This window comes from Scyliorhinus torazame, chromosome 7 (genome assembly GCF_047496885.1).
Source record: "Scyliorhinus torazame isolate Kashiwa2021f chromosome 7, sScyTor2.1, whole genome shotgun sequence".
Lineage (NCBI taxonomy): Eukaryota > Metazoa > Chordata > Chondrichthyes > Carcharhiniformes > Scyliorhinidae > Scyliorhinus > Scyliorhinus torazame.
Genome location: NC_092713.1, coordinates 13,044,842 through 13,062,430, shown reverse-complemented (window position 1 = coordinate 13,062,430; position 17,589 = coordinate 13,044,842). Strand labels below are relative to the sequence as shown.

Sequence of the window (17,589 nt, the reverse complement as noted above, 5' to 3'; positions counted from 1 at the left end):
GTGATGGGCAATAGGGAGGGGATGATGGGAAATGGGTAAGGGATGATCGGAAATTGGGAGGGGATGATGGGCAATGGTGAGGGGATGAGGGGAAATAGGTAAGGGATGATGGGAAATGGAGAGAGGATGATGCGAAATGTGTAAGGGATGATCGGAAATGGGGAGGGGATGATGGGAAATGAGGAGCGGATGATGGGCAATGGGGAGGGGATGATGAGAAATGGGTAAGGGATGATGGGAAATGGGGAGGGGATGATGGGAAATGGGGAGCGAATGATGGGAAATGAGGGCATGATGGGAAATGGGGAGGGGATGATGGGAAATGGGTAAGGGGTGATGGGAAATGGGGAGAGGATGATGGGAAATGCGGAGAGGATGATGGGCAATGGGGAGGGGATGATGGGAAATGGGTAAGGGATGATGGGAAATGGGGAGGGGATGATGGGCAAAGGAGAGGGGATGATGGGAAATGGGTAAGGGATGATGGGGAATGGGGGGGGTTGATGGGAAATGGGGAGGGGATGATGGGAAATGGGTAAGGGGTGATGGGAAATTGGGAGAGGATGATGGGAGATGGGGAAGGGATGATGGGAAATGGGGAAGGGGTGATGGGAAATGGGTAAGGGATGATCGGAAATGGGGAGGGGATGATGGGCAATGGTGAGGGGATGATGGGAAATGTGGAGGGGATGATGGGAAATGGGGAGAGGATGATGGGAAATGGGAAGAGGGTGATGGGAAATGGGGAAGGGATGATGGGAAATGGGGAATGGGTGATGGGAAATGGGGAGAGGATGATGGGAAATGGGGAGAGGATGATGGGAAATGGGGAGCGGATGATGGGAAATGGGGAGACCGTGATGGGAAATGGGGAGGGGATGATGGGAAATGGGTAAGGGGTGATGGGAAATGGGGAGAGGATGATGGGAAATGGGGAGAGGATGATGGGCAATGGGGAGGGGATGATGGGAAATGGGTAAGGGATGATCGGAAATGGGGAGGGGATGATGGGAAATGGGGAGGGGATGATGGGAAATGGGGAAGGGATGATGGGAAAAGGGGAGGGGATGATGGGAAATGGGGAAGGGATGATGGGAAATGGGGAGCGGATGATGGGAAATGAGGAGGGGATGATGGGAAATGGGGAGAGGATGATGGGCAATGGGGAGGGGATGATGAGAAATGGGCAAGGGATGATCGGAAATGGGGAGGGGATGATGGGAAATGGGTAAGGGATGATCGGAAATGGGGAGGGGATGATGGGCAATGGGGAGTGGATGATGCGAAATGTGTAAGGGATGATCGGAAATGGGTAGGGGATGATGGGAAAGGAGGAGCGGATGGTGGGCAATGGGGAGTGGATGATGGGAAAAGGGGAGCGGATGATGGGAAATGAGGAGGGGATAATGGGAAAATGGGAGGGGATGATGGGAAATGGGTAAGGGGTGATGCGAAATTGGGAGAGGATGATGGGAAATGGGGAGAGGATGATGTGCAATGGGGAGGGGATGATGGGAAATGGGTAAGGGGTGATGGGAAATGGGGAGGGGATGATGGGAAATGGGTAAGGGGTGATGGGAAATGGGTAAGGGGTGATGGGAAATGGGGAGAGGATGATGGGAAATGGGGAGAGGATGATGGGCAATGGGGAGGGGATGATGGGAAATGCGTAAGGGACGATGGGAAATGGGGAGGGGATGATGGGAAATGGGGAGGGTATGATGGGAAATGGGGAGTGGATGATGGGAAATGGGGAGCGGATGATGGGAAATGAGGAGGGGATGATGGGAAATGGGTAAGGGGTGATGGGAAATGGGGAGTGGATGATGGGAAATGGGGAGAGGATGATGGGCAATGGGGAGCGGATGATGGGAAATGGGTAAGGGATGATCGGAAATGGGGAGGGTATGATGGGAAATTGGTAAGGGATGATCGGAAATGTGGAGGGGATGATGGGCAATGGGGAGGGGATGATGCGAAATGTGTAAGGAATGATCGGAAAAGGGGAGGGGTGATGGGAAATGAGGAGCGGATGGTGGGCAATGGGGAGTGGATGATGGGAAAAGGGGAGCGGATGATGGGAAATGAGGAGGGGACGATGGGAAATGGGGAGGGGATGATGGGAAATGGGTAAGGGGTGATGCGAAATTGGGAGAGGAGGATGGGAAATGGGGAGAGGATGATGTGCAATGGGGAGGGGATGATGGGAAATGGGTAAGGGATGATCGGAAATGGGGAGGGGATGATGGGCAATGGTGAGGGGATGATGGGAAATGGGTAAGGGATGATGGGAAATGGGGAGGGGATGATGGGAAATGGGGAGAGGATGATGGGAAATGGGGAGAGGATGATGGGAAATGGGGAAGGGATGATGGGAAATGGGGACCGGGTGATGGGAAATGAGGAGGGGATGATGGGAAATGGGTAAGGGATGATGGGAAATGGGAGAGGACGATGGGAAATGGGCAGCGGATGATGGGAAATGAGAAGGGGATGATGGGAAATGGGGAGGGGATGATGGGAAATGGGTAAGGTGTGATGGGAAATGGGTAAGGGGTGATGGGAAATGGGGAGAGGATGATGGGAAATGGGGAGAGGATGATGGGCAATGGGGAGGGGATGATGGGAAATGCGTAAGGGATGATGGGAAATGGGGAGGGGATAATGGGAAATGGGGAGGGGATGATGGGAAATGGGGAGCGGATGATGGGAAATGAGGAGGGGATGATGGGAAATGGGTAAGGGGTGATGGGAAATGGGGAGAGGATGATGGGAAATGGGGAGAGGATGATGGGCAATGGGGAGCGGATGATGGGAAATGGGTAAGGGATGATCGGAAATGGGGAGGGGATGATGGGAAATTGGTAAGGGATGATCGGAAATGGGGAGGGGTTGATGGGAAATGAAGAGGGGATGATGGGAAATGGGGAGTGGATGATGCAAAATGTGTAAGGGATGATCGGAAATGGGAAGGGTATGATGGGAAAGGAGGAGCGGATGGTGGGCAATGGGGAGTGGATGATGGGAAAAGGGGAGCGGATGATGGGAAATGAGGAGGGGATAATGGGAAAAGGGGAGGGGATGATGGGAAATGGGTAAGGGGTAATGCGAAATTGGGAGAGGATGATGGGAAATGGGGAGAGGATGATGTGCAATGGGGAGGGGATGATGGGAAATGGGTAAGGGGTGATGGGAAATGGGGAGGGGATGATGGGAAATGGGTAAGGGGTGATGGGAAATGGGTAAGGGGTGATGGGAAATGGGGAGAGGATGATGGGAAATGGGGAGAGGATGATGGGCAATGGGGAGGGGATGATGGGAAATGCGTAAGGGATGATGGGAAATGGGGAGGGGATGATGGGAAATGGGGAGGGTATGATGGGAAATGGGGAGTGGATGATGGGAAATGGGGAGCGGATGATGGGAAATGAGGAGGGGATGATGGGAAATGGGTAAGGGGTGATGGGAAATGGGGAGAGGATGATGGGAAATGGGGAGAGGATGATGGGCAATGGGGAGCGGATGATGGGAAATGGGTAAGGGATGATCGGAAATGGGGAGGGTATGATGGGAAATTGGTAAGGGATGATCGGAAATGTGGAGGGGATGATGGGCAATGGGGAGGGGATGATGCGAAATGTGTAAGGAATGATCGGAAAAGGGGAGAGGTGATGGGAAATGAGGAGCGGATGGTGGGCAATGGGGAGTGGATGATGGGAAAAGGGGAGCGGATGATGGGAAATGAGGAGGGGATGATGGGAAATGGGGAGGGGATGATGGGAAATGGGTAAGGGGTGATGCGAAATTAAGAGAGGATGATGGGAAATGGGGAGAGGATGATGTGCAATGGGGAGGGGATGATGGGAAATGGGTAAGGGATGATCGGAAATGGGGAGGGGATGATGGGCAATGGTGAGGGGATGATGGGAAATGGGTAAGGGATGATGGGAAATGGGGAGGGGATGATGGGAAATGGGGAGAGGATGATGGGAAATGGGGAGAGGATGATGGGAAATGGGGAAGGGATGATGGGAAATGGGGACCGGATGATGGGAAATGAGGAGGGGATGATGGGAAATGGGTAAGGGATGATGGGAAATGGGAGAGGATGATGGGAAATGGGCAGCGGATGATGGGAACTGAGAAGGGGATGATGGGAAATGGAGAGGGGATGATGGGAAATGGGTAAGGGGTGATGGGAAATGTGTAAGGGGTGATGGGAAATGGGGAGAGGATGATGGGAAATGGGGAGAGGATGATGGGCAATGGGGAGGGGATGATGGGAAATGCGTAAGGGATGATGGGAAATGGGGAGGGGATAATGGGAAATGGGGAGGGGATGATGGGAAATGGGGAGCGGATGATGGGAAATGAGGAGGGGATGATGGGAAATGGGTAAGGGGTGATGGGAAATGGGGAGAGGATGATGGGAAATGGGGAGAGGATGATGGGCAATGGGGAGCGGATGATGGGAAATGGGTAAGGGATGATCGGAAATGGGGAGGGGATGATGGGAAATTGGTAAGGGATGATCGGAAATGGGGAGGGGTTGATGGGAAATGAAGAGGGGATGATGGGAAATGGGGAGGGGATGATGGGAAATGAGTAGCGGATGATGGGAAATGAGATGGGGATGATGGGAAGTGCGGCCAAGCCAGCTCCGCTCGGGGAAACATTGAGCGGCAGAACACCTTGCAGCCGGCTCCTGGGATGACCAGCGTGTCAGCTAACAACAATCTCTCCCATCGTGCGGCTCCCCCCCCGATCCGCTTCTGAATTGTTTCGCGGCCTCAGGGCGCTGGACCGCCAGGTACTCGCGCCGCCGCCGCCCGCGTTTGAACGTGATTGGCAGGCGCTCCCCAACTGCCGCCTTGCTGCCTCCCGCGCTCTTTTTGCCCCGCAACCGTTCTGGTTTCAGATCCCTTCTTCGTGCTGCTCCTTTGTGCCGCTTCAATTACAAAAATAAGGACCTGGACCCTGATGCTACAAAAAAAGCTTATGCATTTATATAGCGCCCGCAACCGAATACACTATCCCAAGCTGCATTCCAAGGAGGTATAAAACCAAACAGGTCAAACCAAGCCACATAAAAATACATAGTAATAATAATCTTTAGCGTCACAAGTAGGCTTACATTAACACCGCAATGAAGTTACTGTGAAAAGCCCCTAGTCTCCACACTCCGGCGCCTGTTCGGGTACACAGAGGGAGAATTCAGAATGTCCAATTTACCTAATACGCACGTCTTTCGGGACTTGTGGGAGGAAACCGGAGCACCCGGAGGAAACCCACGCAGACATGGGGCGGAATTATACCCCCCCCACGCCGGGTGAGAGAATCGCCGGGGCGCCGCGTGAGTCCCGCCACGCCGCCCCGGCACCCGCACGCGATTCTCCCACCCCCCCCCCCCCAAACCGGCCCGGTGAGAATCACGGCAGGCCGCTGGGAGAATCGCCGTTTGTAACGGGCGAGCGGCGATTCTCCGGCCCGGATGTTCCGAGCGGCCTGCCCAACACGATGGCTTCACGCCAGCGCCATCCACACCTGGTCGTTGCCGGCAGGAACAGCGTGGGAACGCTGGGGGGGGGGGGGGGGACGGCCTGTGCGGGAGGGGAGGGGGGTTCCTGCACCAGGGGAGGGGACTCAAAAGGGGCCTGGGCTGCAATCGGTGCCCACCGATCGGCGGGCCGGCCTCTCCGAAAGGAGGACCTCCTTTCCTACACCGCCCCGCCAGATCCATCCGACATCTTCTTGCGGGGCGGCCTCGGGGAGGACAGCAACCGCGCATGCGCGGATTAGCACCGGCCACGTCATTTACGCGGTGCCGCTACTCCGCGTAAATGATGCAACGCTGCTACTAGCCCCCCGGGGCCGGGAGAATAGGGGGCTGGGAGCGGCCTCCGATGCCGGAGTGAAACACTCCGGTTTTCACTCCGCCGTCGGGACTTAGTCTCCCGATGGGAGAATTGCGCCCAGGGAGAATGTGCAGACTCCGTACAGACAGTAACCCAAGCCGGGAATCTAACCTGGGTCCCTGGAGCTGTGAAGCAATAGTGCTAACCACTGTGCAACCGTGCCAGGTTTCCTCTTTGAGCCAGCCACATATCAGCCATGATTGAATGGCGGAGCAGACTCTATGGGCCGAGTGACCTAATTCTGCTCGTCTGTCTTATGGGGCGAAATTCTCCGTTATTGGCGCGATGTCCGCCGAACGGCGCCAAAAACGGCACAAATCAGTCCGGCATGGCGCCGCCCCAAAGGTGCGGAATCCTCCGCATCTTGACTGGCCAAGCCCTAACCTTGAGGAGCTAGCCTGCGCCGGACTGATTTCCGACCCACCAGTTGGCGGGAAAGACCTTTGGTGCCCCGCCAGCTGGCGGGAAAGACCTTTGGCGCCCCGCCAGCTGGCGCGAAAATGACATTGCCGGGCTGCGCATGCACGGGAGCGTCAGCGGCCACTCATGGCATCCCCGCGCATGTGCTGTGGAGGGAGTCTCTTCCGCCTCCGCCATGGTGGAGACCGTGGCGAATGCAGAAGGAAAAGAGTGCCCCCACGGCACAGACCCGGCCGTGGATCGGTGGGCCCCGATCGCGGGCCAGGCCACCGTGGGGGCACCACCGGGGCCAGATTGCCCCGCGCCCCCTCCAGGACCCCGGTGCCCGCCCGCGCCGCCTTGTCCCGCCGGTAAGAGAGGTGGTTTAATCCACGCCGGAGGGATAGGCATTCTAGCAGCGGGACTTCGGCCCATCTGGGCCGGAGAATCGAGGGGGGGGCCCCGCCAACCGGCGCGGCGTGATTCCCGCCCTCGCCGAATCTCCGGTGCCGGAGAATTCGGCAACTGGCGGGGGCGGGATTCACGCCAGCCCCCGGCGATTCTCCGACCCGGCGGGGGGTCGGAGAATCTCGCCCATGGTCTTATGGGTCAATCAGCTTTCACTCTTCAACTACTGTGCTCCTTCTTTGCTGTCCAGCCTAATATTTATCCATGAACCTCAACTGCACTGCACTACCTCCAACACAGTCCACCACATCTTTCATGTCTTGTCCAACATTCACACTGAACCCCTCTCTCTCTCCTCTTCCTCCATATCAGGGTCAATCTTCATCCTCAAACTTCTAACGCTGCCTCAGTCTCTACCTTAACCAACATTAAACCCTGAACTCTCTCCTCTTCCTCACTACCTTGCCCAATACTCATTCTGAACCCGTGTTCCCTCCTTTCTCTGTTTCCTTGCCAATATTCATGCCTGAATCACTCATTTTTGTTCCGTGTCTTGACCAATGTCTGTCCCTGTACAACTCAGTACTCTTCCTCCGTGTCTTTGGCTGCAAACCTGCAACATTAACTCTGCTTCTTTCTCCATAGCTGCTGCCAGACCTGCTGAGTGTTTCCAGGATTTACCATTTTTAATTTAACCCTGAATGAATAATCCGCCCCCATCCCATCTCTCACCCCCAACATCAACCACTGCAGTTAAAATAGGCATATATTTATCATCATTCAATGATTGATTTTGTAGTGTAATCACTATTGATGCAGGAATCGGGGCAGATATTTGCTCTTAGCAATCTCCCACGATCAACAATGAACTATTTGTTCAGTAAGAAGTCTTACAACACCAGGTTAAAGTCCAACCAGGTTTGTTTTGAATCACTAGCTTTCGGAGCACTGCTCCTTCCTCAGGAGAATGAGGAATGGATATTTTTTTCAGTGTTTACTGAGGGCTAGATTTTAGTGAGAACATTTATAAATTACTTTTTATCTCATTGGCTGTTTGTTGAAATTACGATGTGAAAGAAAGTCATGATTGGATTTTGTCAATAGAACAATGGTGACCGCATCAGGCGGGAATTGCAATGGCGGCGGTACAAACTCCAACTGGTGTGGGACAGCCTCCTGCGTTATGGGCTGGGGGGGGTGGTGAGGGTAATTCTCACATGGCTTCCCTTTAATACAACTGGCAATTCTGGGTGCTGGTATATTATCTGGATTACGTGGCTAGTATTCGGGGTCTGGCTACCACAAGAAGAGTTTGGGGTTTGTGTCATTCATTTGAGGGGAAGCGAGATAAAGGCTAGGTCAGGGAAATGAAATAGAAGGATATTTCTGATAGGATGAGCTGAGGTGAGTGAAGATGAGATGAGGTGTGAAGAGGTTTTTGTGGTCGAAACAGTGATGGGCCAAATTGTCTGTTTCTGTGCTGCACATGCTACACATGTAATACCTCATTGATGAAAACCTGTTTGTGTTTCATGCTGATTAAACACCATTAGATATCGAATGGAAAGTTTATTGCCATATCTTGCATCCAGAATAAAAGCTTTTTGAAAAGTCTCAATGACGACAGCAGATAGGAGCAGGAATTGCTCAGACCTTGAAGCACGTGAATAAATTCTTCTTTCCCCCTATCCTCCACTCCCTTAATGACGCTATCAGCCACCCAACCAGTAAAGAACAGAGCTCCACTGGCACTGAGAGAACAGATCTGTAACAAACTGTCCAGTTATGTTCCAAAGGGAAAACACAATAACGTAAACTTTGTGAATCATGACTCTCCCAACAAGGGGATGTTGAGGATAGAAACATAATAATAAAAACCTTTATTGATGTCACAAGTAGGATACAGACTCCGTAAGTGCATACAGTTTAAGTTTAGGCAAGTACCATGGTCGATGCAGGCTCGGAGGGCTGAAGGGGCTATTCCTGTGCTGTATTGTTCTTTGTTCCTGTATCCTAGGGCTAGGGTGAGTTACTTCCAAGAAACACACCAGAGGCCATATCTCCAAGGTCCAGGGCAGTGTAACTTGGGTAGTGGGGGTGGGGGGGTTCACCAAAGATGTGCTGAGAGCCTGGAAGTTCCCAAGTAAGGATTGGGTGGCAATTACGTGTGAAGTGCAAAATTCTGATCCGCAATCACCCTGCTCTGGGAACAATCCAGTACCACAGTTTAAATCACATCATTCGGATGATTCTGAATATCTTACAGCAGTAGTTACCCAGGAAAAGTTAAAAGAATTAAAACCACTTCCTGCTTCTGAGTGACTATTGTAGAGACTCAGAGCAACCCCTACAGGACTGCTCCCAACCTGCAAAATCAAGAGAAGTAACCCCAACCCCCTACTACTTCCAGGAGACAATGGCACGCAGAACGCCATCCCCCTCCTTTCCCTGCTCTCTGGTTTGAATGCTGCTGGACCTTTAAACTCATCTGATTTACAACAGCCCGTGTGATAAAAAACATTGGCGTGGCCTCCTGCAGCACTCAACTGAAGGTCTCAGGATGTTACTGCAGTTATATCATGATTGAAAGGGACTACACCAGGTCTGTGTGTACAGTTTGGGTCCTCTTAACTCAGGAAATCATCATAGAGTCCCTACAATGCAGAAGAAGGCCATTCGGCCCATCAAGTCTGTACCAAACGTTTGAATATGCACTCTACCTATGTCCACCCTGCTCTATCCCCGTAACCCCAAAACCTAACCTGCACATCTCTGAACACTAAGGGGCAATTTAGCATGGCCAATCCACCTAATCTGCACATCTTTGGACTGTGGGAGGGAACCGGAGCACCCGGAGGAAACCCACGCAGACACGGGGAGAAGGTACAAACTCCACACAGCCAGTCATCCAAGTCCGGAATTGACCCCGGGTCCCTGGCGCTGTGAGACGGCAGTGCTAACCACCGTGCCAGCCCCAAAATATATATTTACCTCAGTGCAAAGAAGATTCACTGTACTATTTCCTGGGATGAAGGGATTGCCTCGTGAAGAAAGATGAAGCAGACCAGGACTTTATATCCTCGAATCCCCTGGCGGGACCAAGACATCGATTCATTTGGGTGGTTCCTGGAATGAGGGGGTTGTCTGTGAAGAGAGATTGAATAGGCAAGGCCTATGTTCCTAGGAGTTTAAGTGAATAAGCAGTGACCTAATTGAATCATATAGAATTCTTCAGCGACTTTAGACAGTGTGAAAATGTTTCTCTTCTCCAGCAAAGGGGTTACGGTCTCGAAATAAGGGTTTGACCATTGAGAACTGAGTTAAGGAGTTTCCACTCGTTGGTTGGTGAATCTTTGGATTTTCTATGGCAAAAGCCGTTGATGCTCAATTGTTGGGTTTATTCATAACACAAGTCAGTAGAATTAAGAAATACAGAGATAATGGGTGGGATTTATCAGTTGTTCATGCCGGCGAGAATTTGGTTTCCTGGCAATCGAGAAATCCCGCTGACAATGGCGCGACCGGAATATCCACTGGCAGGCAGTCTCCCCCGCTCTTAAACGTGCGGTGGGGTGGTCGGTAAATCCCGCCCAATATAGAGAGTGAAGTTGAGCTGGAAGAGCAGTTATGATCTTATTGGCTGACGGGCAGATTTGAAGTGTCAATGAGCCTATTCCAGCTCCTGTTTCTTCATGTTCTTCTGTAAAATTCTGATATACTGACTAACTGTTAACCACAATGGAGTCCCAAGGTTACTTGTAGAGATAGTTGATCTTGGCAGGTTGTTGCCCATAATGCTCAAAGAAGACAAAGGGACAGCAATGGGTATTAGCTTGTCTGCTCTCATCAGGTTGTTGAACTTCTTGCAAGACTGGTTCATGGGCGGCACGGTAGCACAGTGATTAGCACTGTTACTTCCAGCGCCAGGGTCCCAGGCTCAATTCCTGGCTTGGCTCACTGTCTGTGCGGAGTCTGCATGTTCTCCCCGTGTCTAAATGGGTTTCCTCCGGGTTCTCCGGTTTCCTCTCTCACAAGTCCTGAGAGACGTACTGGTTAGGTGAATTGGACATTCTGAATTCTCCCTCTGTGTACCCGAACAGGCGCCGGAATGGGGGCAACTGGGGGCTTTTCACAGTAACTTCATTGCAGTGTTAATGTAAGCCTACTTGTGACAATAATAAAGATTATTATTATTATTTAAAAATGCCTTCTGGAAGTCCAGGTATACTACATCTACAGGGTCCCCATTATCCACTTTGCTTGTTCCATCTTCGAAAAACTCTATCAAATTAGTCAGCCATGATTTGCCCTTCATAAAACCATGCTGATTCTGATGGGTTGCGTTTTGACTTTCTAAATGTCCTGTTATTACTTCCTTAATAACAAATTCTAACAATTTCCCAACGACAGATGTTAAACTAAATGATCTATAGTTTCCTACTTTCTACCTTCCTCCCTTTCCAATCCACTGGAACCTTTCCCACCTCTAGGGAAATGTGGAATATTATAGCCAAGGGATTCATTACATGCACTGCCACTTCCTTTAAGAGCCTAGGATCTAAGCCATCAGGCCCTGAGGATCTGAGTGCTTTCAATACCAACAGTTTGTTTAGTACTTTTTCCCTATTGGTGAAGATTGTTCTTAGTTCCTCCCTTTCCATTACCTCCGTATTACCTATTACTACTGGGATAGTACTAGTGTCCTCCACTGTGAAAACTGGGCAAAATATTGATTTTGCGTCTCTGCCATTTCTGTGTTCCCTATTATTAACTCCTCGGTCTCACCCTTCAAGGGACCATGGTTTACTTTAGCTACTCTCTTCCCTTTTACATACTTATAGAAACTTTTGCTATCCTTTTTTGTATTTTGCCCTGGTTTTCTTTCATAATTGACCATTACTATTTTTGTTACTTTTTTAGTAACTCTGTTGACCTTCAAAAGTTTCCCAATCTTCCAGCCTGCCACTTGCCTTCGCAATATGGTATGCCTTTATTTTTGCCTTTATGTTAGATTTAATTTCCTTGTTTGGCATTGGGTGTTTCCCCACCTCGTACAATCGTTCTTCCTCTCTGGAATACATTTTAATTGGGCAGGAGATGGGGTGGTGGTATTGTCACTGGACTAGTAAACCAGAAATCCAGGGTAATGCTCTGGGGACCTGGGTTGGTATTCTGCCACTGCAGATGGTGAAATTTGAATTCAATAAAAATCTGGACTGAAAAGTCTAATGATAACCATGAAACAAATTGTCGATTGTCTTAAAAACCCATCTGGTTCACTAATGTCCTTTAGGGAAGGAAATCTGCCGTCCTAACCTGGTTTGGCCTACATGTCCCTCCAGACTCACAGCAATATGGTTGACTCTTAACTGCCCTCTCAAGGGCAATTAGAGATGGGCAAAAAATGCTGGTCCACATCCCATTAGCGAATAAACAATGCGATGCCCACATCCCATTAGCGAATAAACAAAATAAATGGAATATCTCCTTAAACAACTCCCACTGCTCATGAGCTGTCCTACCTTTTTTAATATAAATTTACAGTAGCCAATTATTTTATTCCATTTAAGGGGCAATTTAGCATGGCCAATGCACCTACCCTGCACATCTTTTAGGTTGTGGGAGTGATACCCACGCAAACATGGGGAGAATGTGCAAACTCCACATGGACAGTGACCCGGGGTCGGTATTGCACCCGGGTTCTCAGCGCTTTGAGGCAGCAATATTAACCACTATGCCACCTTAATCAACTGTCCTGCCTTTTAGTCTTCCTGTCCAGTCCACTAGGGCCAAATCTGTCCTCGTGCCAACATAATCCCGTACCAGCCTCCCTGAACAGGCGCCGGAATGTGGCGACTAGGGGCTTTTCACAGTAACTTCACTTGAAGCCTACTTGTGACAATAAGCGATTTTCATTTCATTTCATTTAATTTCATTATCTTTGTTTAACTCCAGGAGGAGAGTGTGGGACTCCAGTTTCTCGCCCTCAAACTTAATTTTAAATTCTATCATGCTATGATCACTCTTCCCTCGAGGATCCTTAACTATGTGGTCATTAATTAATCACCCCTGATTACACAATAGAAAATCCAGAATACCCTGCTCCCTGGTTGGTGCCACAAATATTTCTCCAAAAAACGATCTCTAATACATTTAATGAACTCTCCCTCAAGTATACCCTTGCCAATTTGATTAATTCACTCTGTATGCATATTAAAATCACCTATGATTAATGTCGCACCTTTCTTACAAGCCTCCAATATTTTCTGTTTTTTACTGTGCTCCACTGAGGGACAAATATTTGGGGATCTATAGATTACACCCACCAGGGACTTCTTTCCTTTGCTATTTCTTATTTTTACCCTTGATCTCGTGCCTATATCATTTCACACTACAGCACTGATCCTTTCCAAACCGTCACTTCGCAGATGGGCTCCCATTGCTCTATTATTGCTTTACCTCGCCATTTTGAACTCCCATCCAGGGCTGGATCTGTTTTTATAGTTGGGAAGGCATAACTTTGCTCAAGGCTGAAAGAGGTTACTTTCCTTCTCCATTCCAAACCTTGATTTGGACTTCACCGTATTCTTGTAATTTCCATGTCTGAATGTGGTGAACATATTATGGTAACCATTCACCACTGTATTACATTGTACTATGCTGTTGCCCAAGTGGGCTCCACCTATGGACCATTGTACTATATTACACCGCTTGTATCATGTTGGTGCCCTTGTGGGCTCCGCCCCTGGCTCCGCCCCCTTGAGGGGAGGTATAGCGAGCAGCTGCCCTGTAGACGGCTCTCAGTGCAGAGCAGTCTCAGGCAGGCACTGTTCTAGTTGATTAAAGCCACTGTTCACTGCAACTCTCTGTCTCGTGTGAATTGATGGTCGCATCACTGAGTTGTACTCTTCTCTCAGAGGTGGTTGGACCATAAATTACAAACAAAGTTCACCAACCAACTTTGTGACGGAACAAAGTTGTAACGAATGGAGAGCATGATAATTCTTGCTGGGTAGAATTATAAATGAATTCCAGAGAAAGTGGGAGACACATCATATCCACCGAGCTGACTCCAATGGTAAGTTTTGCACATTGGCAATGAGTAGAGAATGTGTATAACTAAGTACTACTACATAGATGTCACAAGATTAGATTCATGGGGATTCTTTTCTAATCGGATCTACAATTGTTCTAAATTTGCAGAATTTCCACTTTCCTCAATCAACACAACTAAACTCTTACTTTGTTTTATTTGTGAAATATTCATCAAGATGCCTGTCAGAAATGGATAATTGTACAGCACTCGGGATTCAAGCTTCCAATTGTCACAGTGCTTTGTACTGTTACATTAAAAATCAGCCACCAAAAAACAATATTATTCGCTGACTATTCATACCCTATACTGGAGGAAATAGCAAACTGAAATATCATCTTGGCACAAATGATAACCTGAAGTAAAATAAAACCACATGATATAATCATTAAGATGTGCATACAACAGACATGTCTCGTAAGAATTGTATGTTTGCCCAGTGGAAAAGCTCATTTGTTCCCAGAATTATAAGTATTCATTGGCAAAAGCACCGGCCTCCATTGTCATTCAGTTTGTTTCTTTATTCATTCGTGGGATGTGGGCCTCATTGCCTAGGCCAATATTTATTGCCAAGTTCAAATCCCCTTTGAGAAGGTGGTGGTGAGCTGCCTTCTTGGATCTCTGCAGTCCATGTGCTGTTGGTACGCACACAGTGCTAGTAGGGAGGGAGTTCCAGGATTTTGATCCAATAACAGTGAAGGCCTAGTTCAATGCCAGGTGGTCCATTCGCTTTCAGTCCTTGGTGATATTCTCTAGTGTTTTGATTCAAGGGCGTTTCAGAGTGATTTAATAGTCAACCACATTGCTGTGGATCTGAAGTCATATGTAGGCCAGACCAGGTAAGGGTGGCAGATTTCCTTCCCTAAAGGATACAAGTGAACCAGATGGGATTTTTACCACCGTCGTTTCATGGTCATCATTAAACTTGTAATTCCAGATTTTTATTTATTGAGTTGAAATTCCACCATTGTTGCGGTAGGATTCAAACCCCCGTACCCAAAACATTACCATGCTCTCTGGATTAGTAGACCAGTGACAATAGCACTACAGCCCTCCTTCCCAGAAGTAATATGATAGTTAACAAAGATTTGTTGCATTTTGTAAACAACCTATTAAGATACCTGAAGACCTTTGTTGGCAAATCACATTAGTATATTTGCTGTCCATTTATTAGGAATTCGTTCATTACCTGAAATGCTAAATCTGTTCCCTAGATCTGGGTTACTTTGATTATTAATGTTGGAAGCTATCTCACTTTCTGCTGTGTTTATCAGTAAAACCAATCACATTACATGCAGATTAAATGGTTCCAACTCTCCACTTTTTTCTGATCGGGCACAGAGCATTCCACATGTCTTCAGTTTGCATTGCTGCCGTTGGATTGAAGCTGTAATTTAGATCAGTTCCAAACCACACACCTATACCACCGAGTTTTAATTTCTTCATGATCGTTGACTTTAGTGAAATGCTCTCTGGGTCATCATACCAGACCTCGTGGTATGTATTATTAGCCTGCCATAAAAGTCAAAGGGGTTACATAGAGAGGATATACTTTTGGATCAATGTAATGGCACAACACAGAGCATCTTAAAAAGCATTATTTAACTACAATAAATTTTGACTTGCATTAAAGGATATATTTGGATGGAATTTGAACCAATTTAGGACAAAGATTCTCTCAGAGGGTTAGTCCGTAAGATATAGGAGCAGAATTAGGCCATTCGGCCCATCGGGTCTGCTCCACCAGTGGATCATGGCTGATATGTTCCTCATCCCCATTCTCCTGCCTTCTCCCCTTAACTCATGATTCCCTGGGGTTGGGTTGCCTGCATTTGGAATTCTCTTCCTCAAAAGTTGGTTGAGGCACTGTCTTTGCACATTGTTAAAGCAGAAGTAGATAGATCTTAACAAATAAGGGGAGAAAGATTTTCGGGAGCAGGCAGTAACGTGAAGTGGAGGTTAAAATTAGGTCAGTCATAAACTCATTGAATGGCGGAGCAAGCCAAAGGCGTCTAGTGGCCTACTTCTCCAAACTTGTATCTTTGGCTGAGCTCGCATCCTCTTCAGCATCGATCCAGTTACATAACTAGTTCACCACCTCGAGAATACACATTCCCTTTTCAAAGTTCACCAAGGCTGGATTTTGAGAATAAACACCTAAGAAAATAATAGATAGGAACTGGAGTAGGCCCGTTGGCCCCCCAAGCCGACTCTGCCAATCAGAGCCAGAGTCTCCCCCATGTGACGTGGACAAGATGGGCCGATTGGCCCCCTTCTGTGCTGTAACGTTTCTATGATTCTATGGGCTTGACATTTAAATGAAGGTAACCTGGTGGGACATCTTCAGGGAGAATTCCTATGGTAAATTCAAACATTATTTAAATGATCAAATAGTAAAACATGCTGCTGTGCAGAGAGACCTGGGTGTGCTAGTGCATGAGTCGCAAAAAGTTGGTTTACAGGTGCAACAGGTGATTAAGAAGGCGAATGGAGTTTTGTCCTTCATTGCTAGAGGGATGGAGTTTAAGACTAGGGAGGTTATGCTGCAATTGTATAAGGTGTTAGTGAGGCCACACCTGGGGTATTGTGTTCAGTTTTGGTCTCCTTACTTGAGAAAGGACATACTGGCACTGGAGGGTGTGCAGAGGAGATTCACTAGGTTAATCCCAGAGCTGAAGAGGTTGGATTACGAGGAGAGGTTGAGTAGACTGGGACTGTACTCGTTGGAATTTAGAAGGATGAGGGGGGATCTTATAGAAACGTATAAAATTATGAAGGGAATAGATAGGATAGATTTGGGCAGGTTGTTTCCACTGGTGGGTGAAAGCAGAACTAGGGGGCATAGCCTCAAAATAAGGGGAAGTAGACTTAGGACTGAGTTTAAGAGGAACTTCTTCACCCAAAGGGTTGTGAATCTATGGAATTCCTTGCCCAGTGAAGCAGTAGAGGCTCCTTCATTAAATGTTTTTAAGATAAAGATAGATAGTTTTTTGAAGAATAAAGGGATTAAGGGTAATGGTGTTCGGGCCGGAAAGTGGAGCTGAGTCCACAAAAGATCAGCCATGATCTTATTGAATGGCGGAGCAGGTTCGAGGGGCCAGATGACCTACTCCTGCTCCTAGTTCTTATGTTCTTATGTAAACTGCCCAAGCAGTCAGCCTAGCTACTGTGAGTTAAATTGTGTAATTAAATGAAAGTAAATTGTGAAGAGGACATAAGGAGGCTACAAAGGGACATAGATAGGCTAAGTGGCGGACGAAGATCTGGCAAATGAAGGGTATGTGCGCAAGTGTGAAATTGTTGATTTTGGCAGGAAGAATTTTTAAAAATAATCTTATTATCTAAATGGTAAGAAATTGCAGAGCAGAGGGATCTGGGTGTCCTAGTCCATGAATCACAAAAGGCTCATGCAGCAAGTAATTAGGAAAGCTGATAGAAGGTTCTTGTTTATCGTAAGGGGGATTTAATACAAAAGTAGAGAGGTTATACTTCAGTTGTACAGGACATTGGTGACACTGTGGAGTACTATACAGTATTGGTCTCATTATTGAAAGACTGACTGGACTGAGATGTATAACGAGACAAGACACAGTTGATACGCAGAAAAACAAATCAAAGATTTGTGACTGAAGGCGACAGTGTCAATCTTGGAAACTCTCCTTCAATGACCCCTCTCCACTGTCAGAATCCCCACTACAAGTGTGAATGGGGTTTTCCACTTCACTTCCAAAGTTATGACAGTGGAACAAGAAAACAAGAGTTGAAAGGAAATTT

The 17,589-nt window shown here is 48.2% G+C and overlaps 1 protein-coding gene and 1 long non-coding RNA gene across 4 annotated transcripts in view; one reads left to right on the top strand and one right to left on the bottom strand.

The window, feature by feature from the left end:
- Positions 1–4,645: 4,645 nt before the first annotated feature.
- LOC140426041 (uncharacterized) overlaps positions 4,646–17,589 on the top strand; it is a 79,429-nt gene continuing 66,485 nt past the window's right edge. The window contains exon 1 of the long non-coding RNA XR_011948111.1: positions 4,646–4,810. This is a non-coding gene — a long non-coding RNA (uncharacterized lncRNA). The remainder of the gene's footprint in view (positions 4,811–17,589) is intronic.
- The window catches only part of LOC140426040 (di-N-acetylchitobiase-like), a 60,336-nt gene continuing 51,025 nt past the window's right edge, over positions 8,279–17,589 (bottom strand). For 2 of the 3 annotated variants that reach the window (XM_072510341.1, XM_072510340.1), the window contains exon 7: positions 8,279–15,327. In XM_072510341.1, the coding sequence (XP_072366442.1) occupies positions 15,115–15,327 (213 nt within the window). In that variant the 3' untranslated portion in view covers positions 8,279–15,114. The remainder of the gene's footprint in view (positions 15,328–17,589) is intronic. The other variant, XM_072510342.1, reaches the window with a different exon arrangement.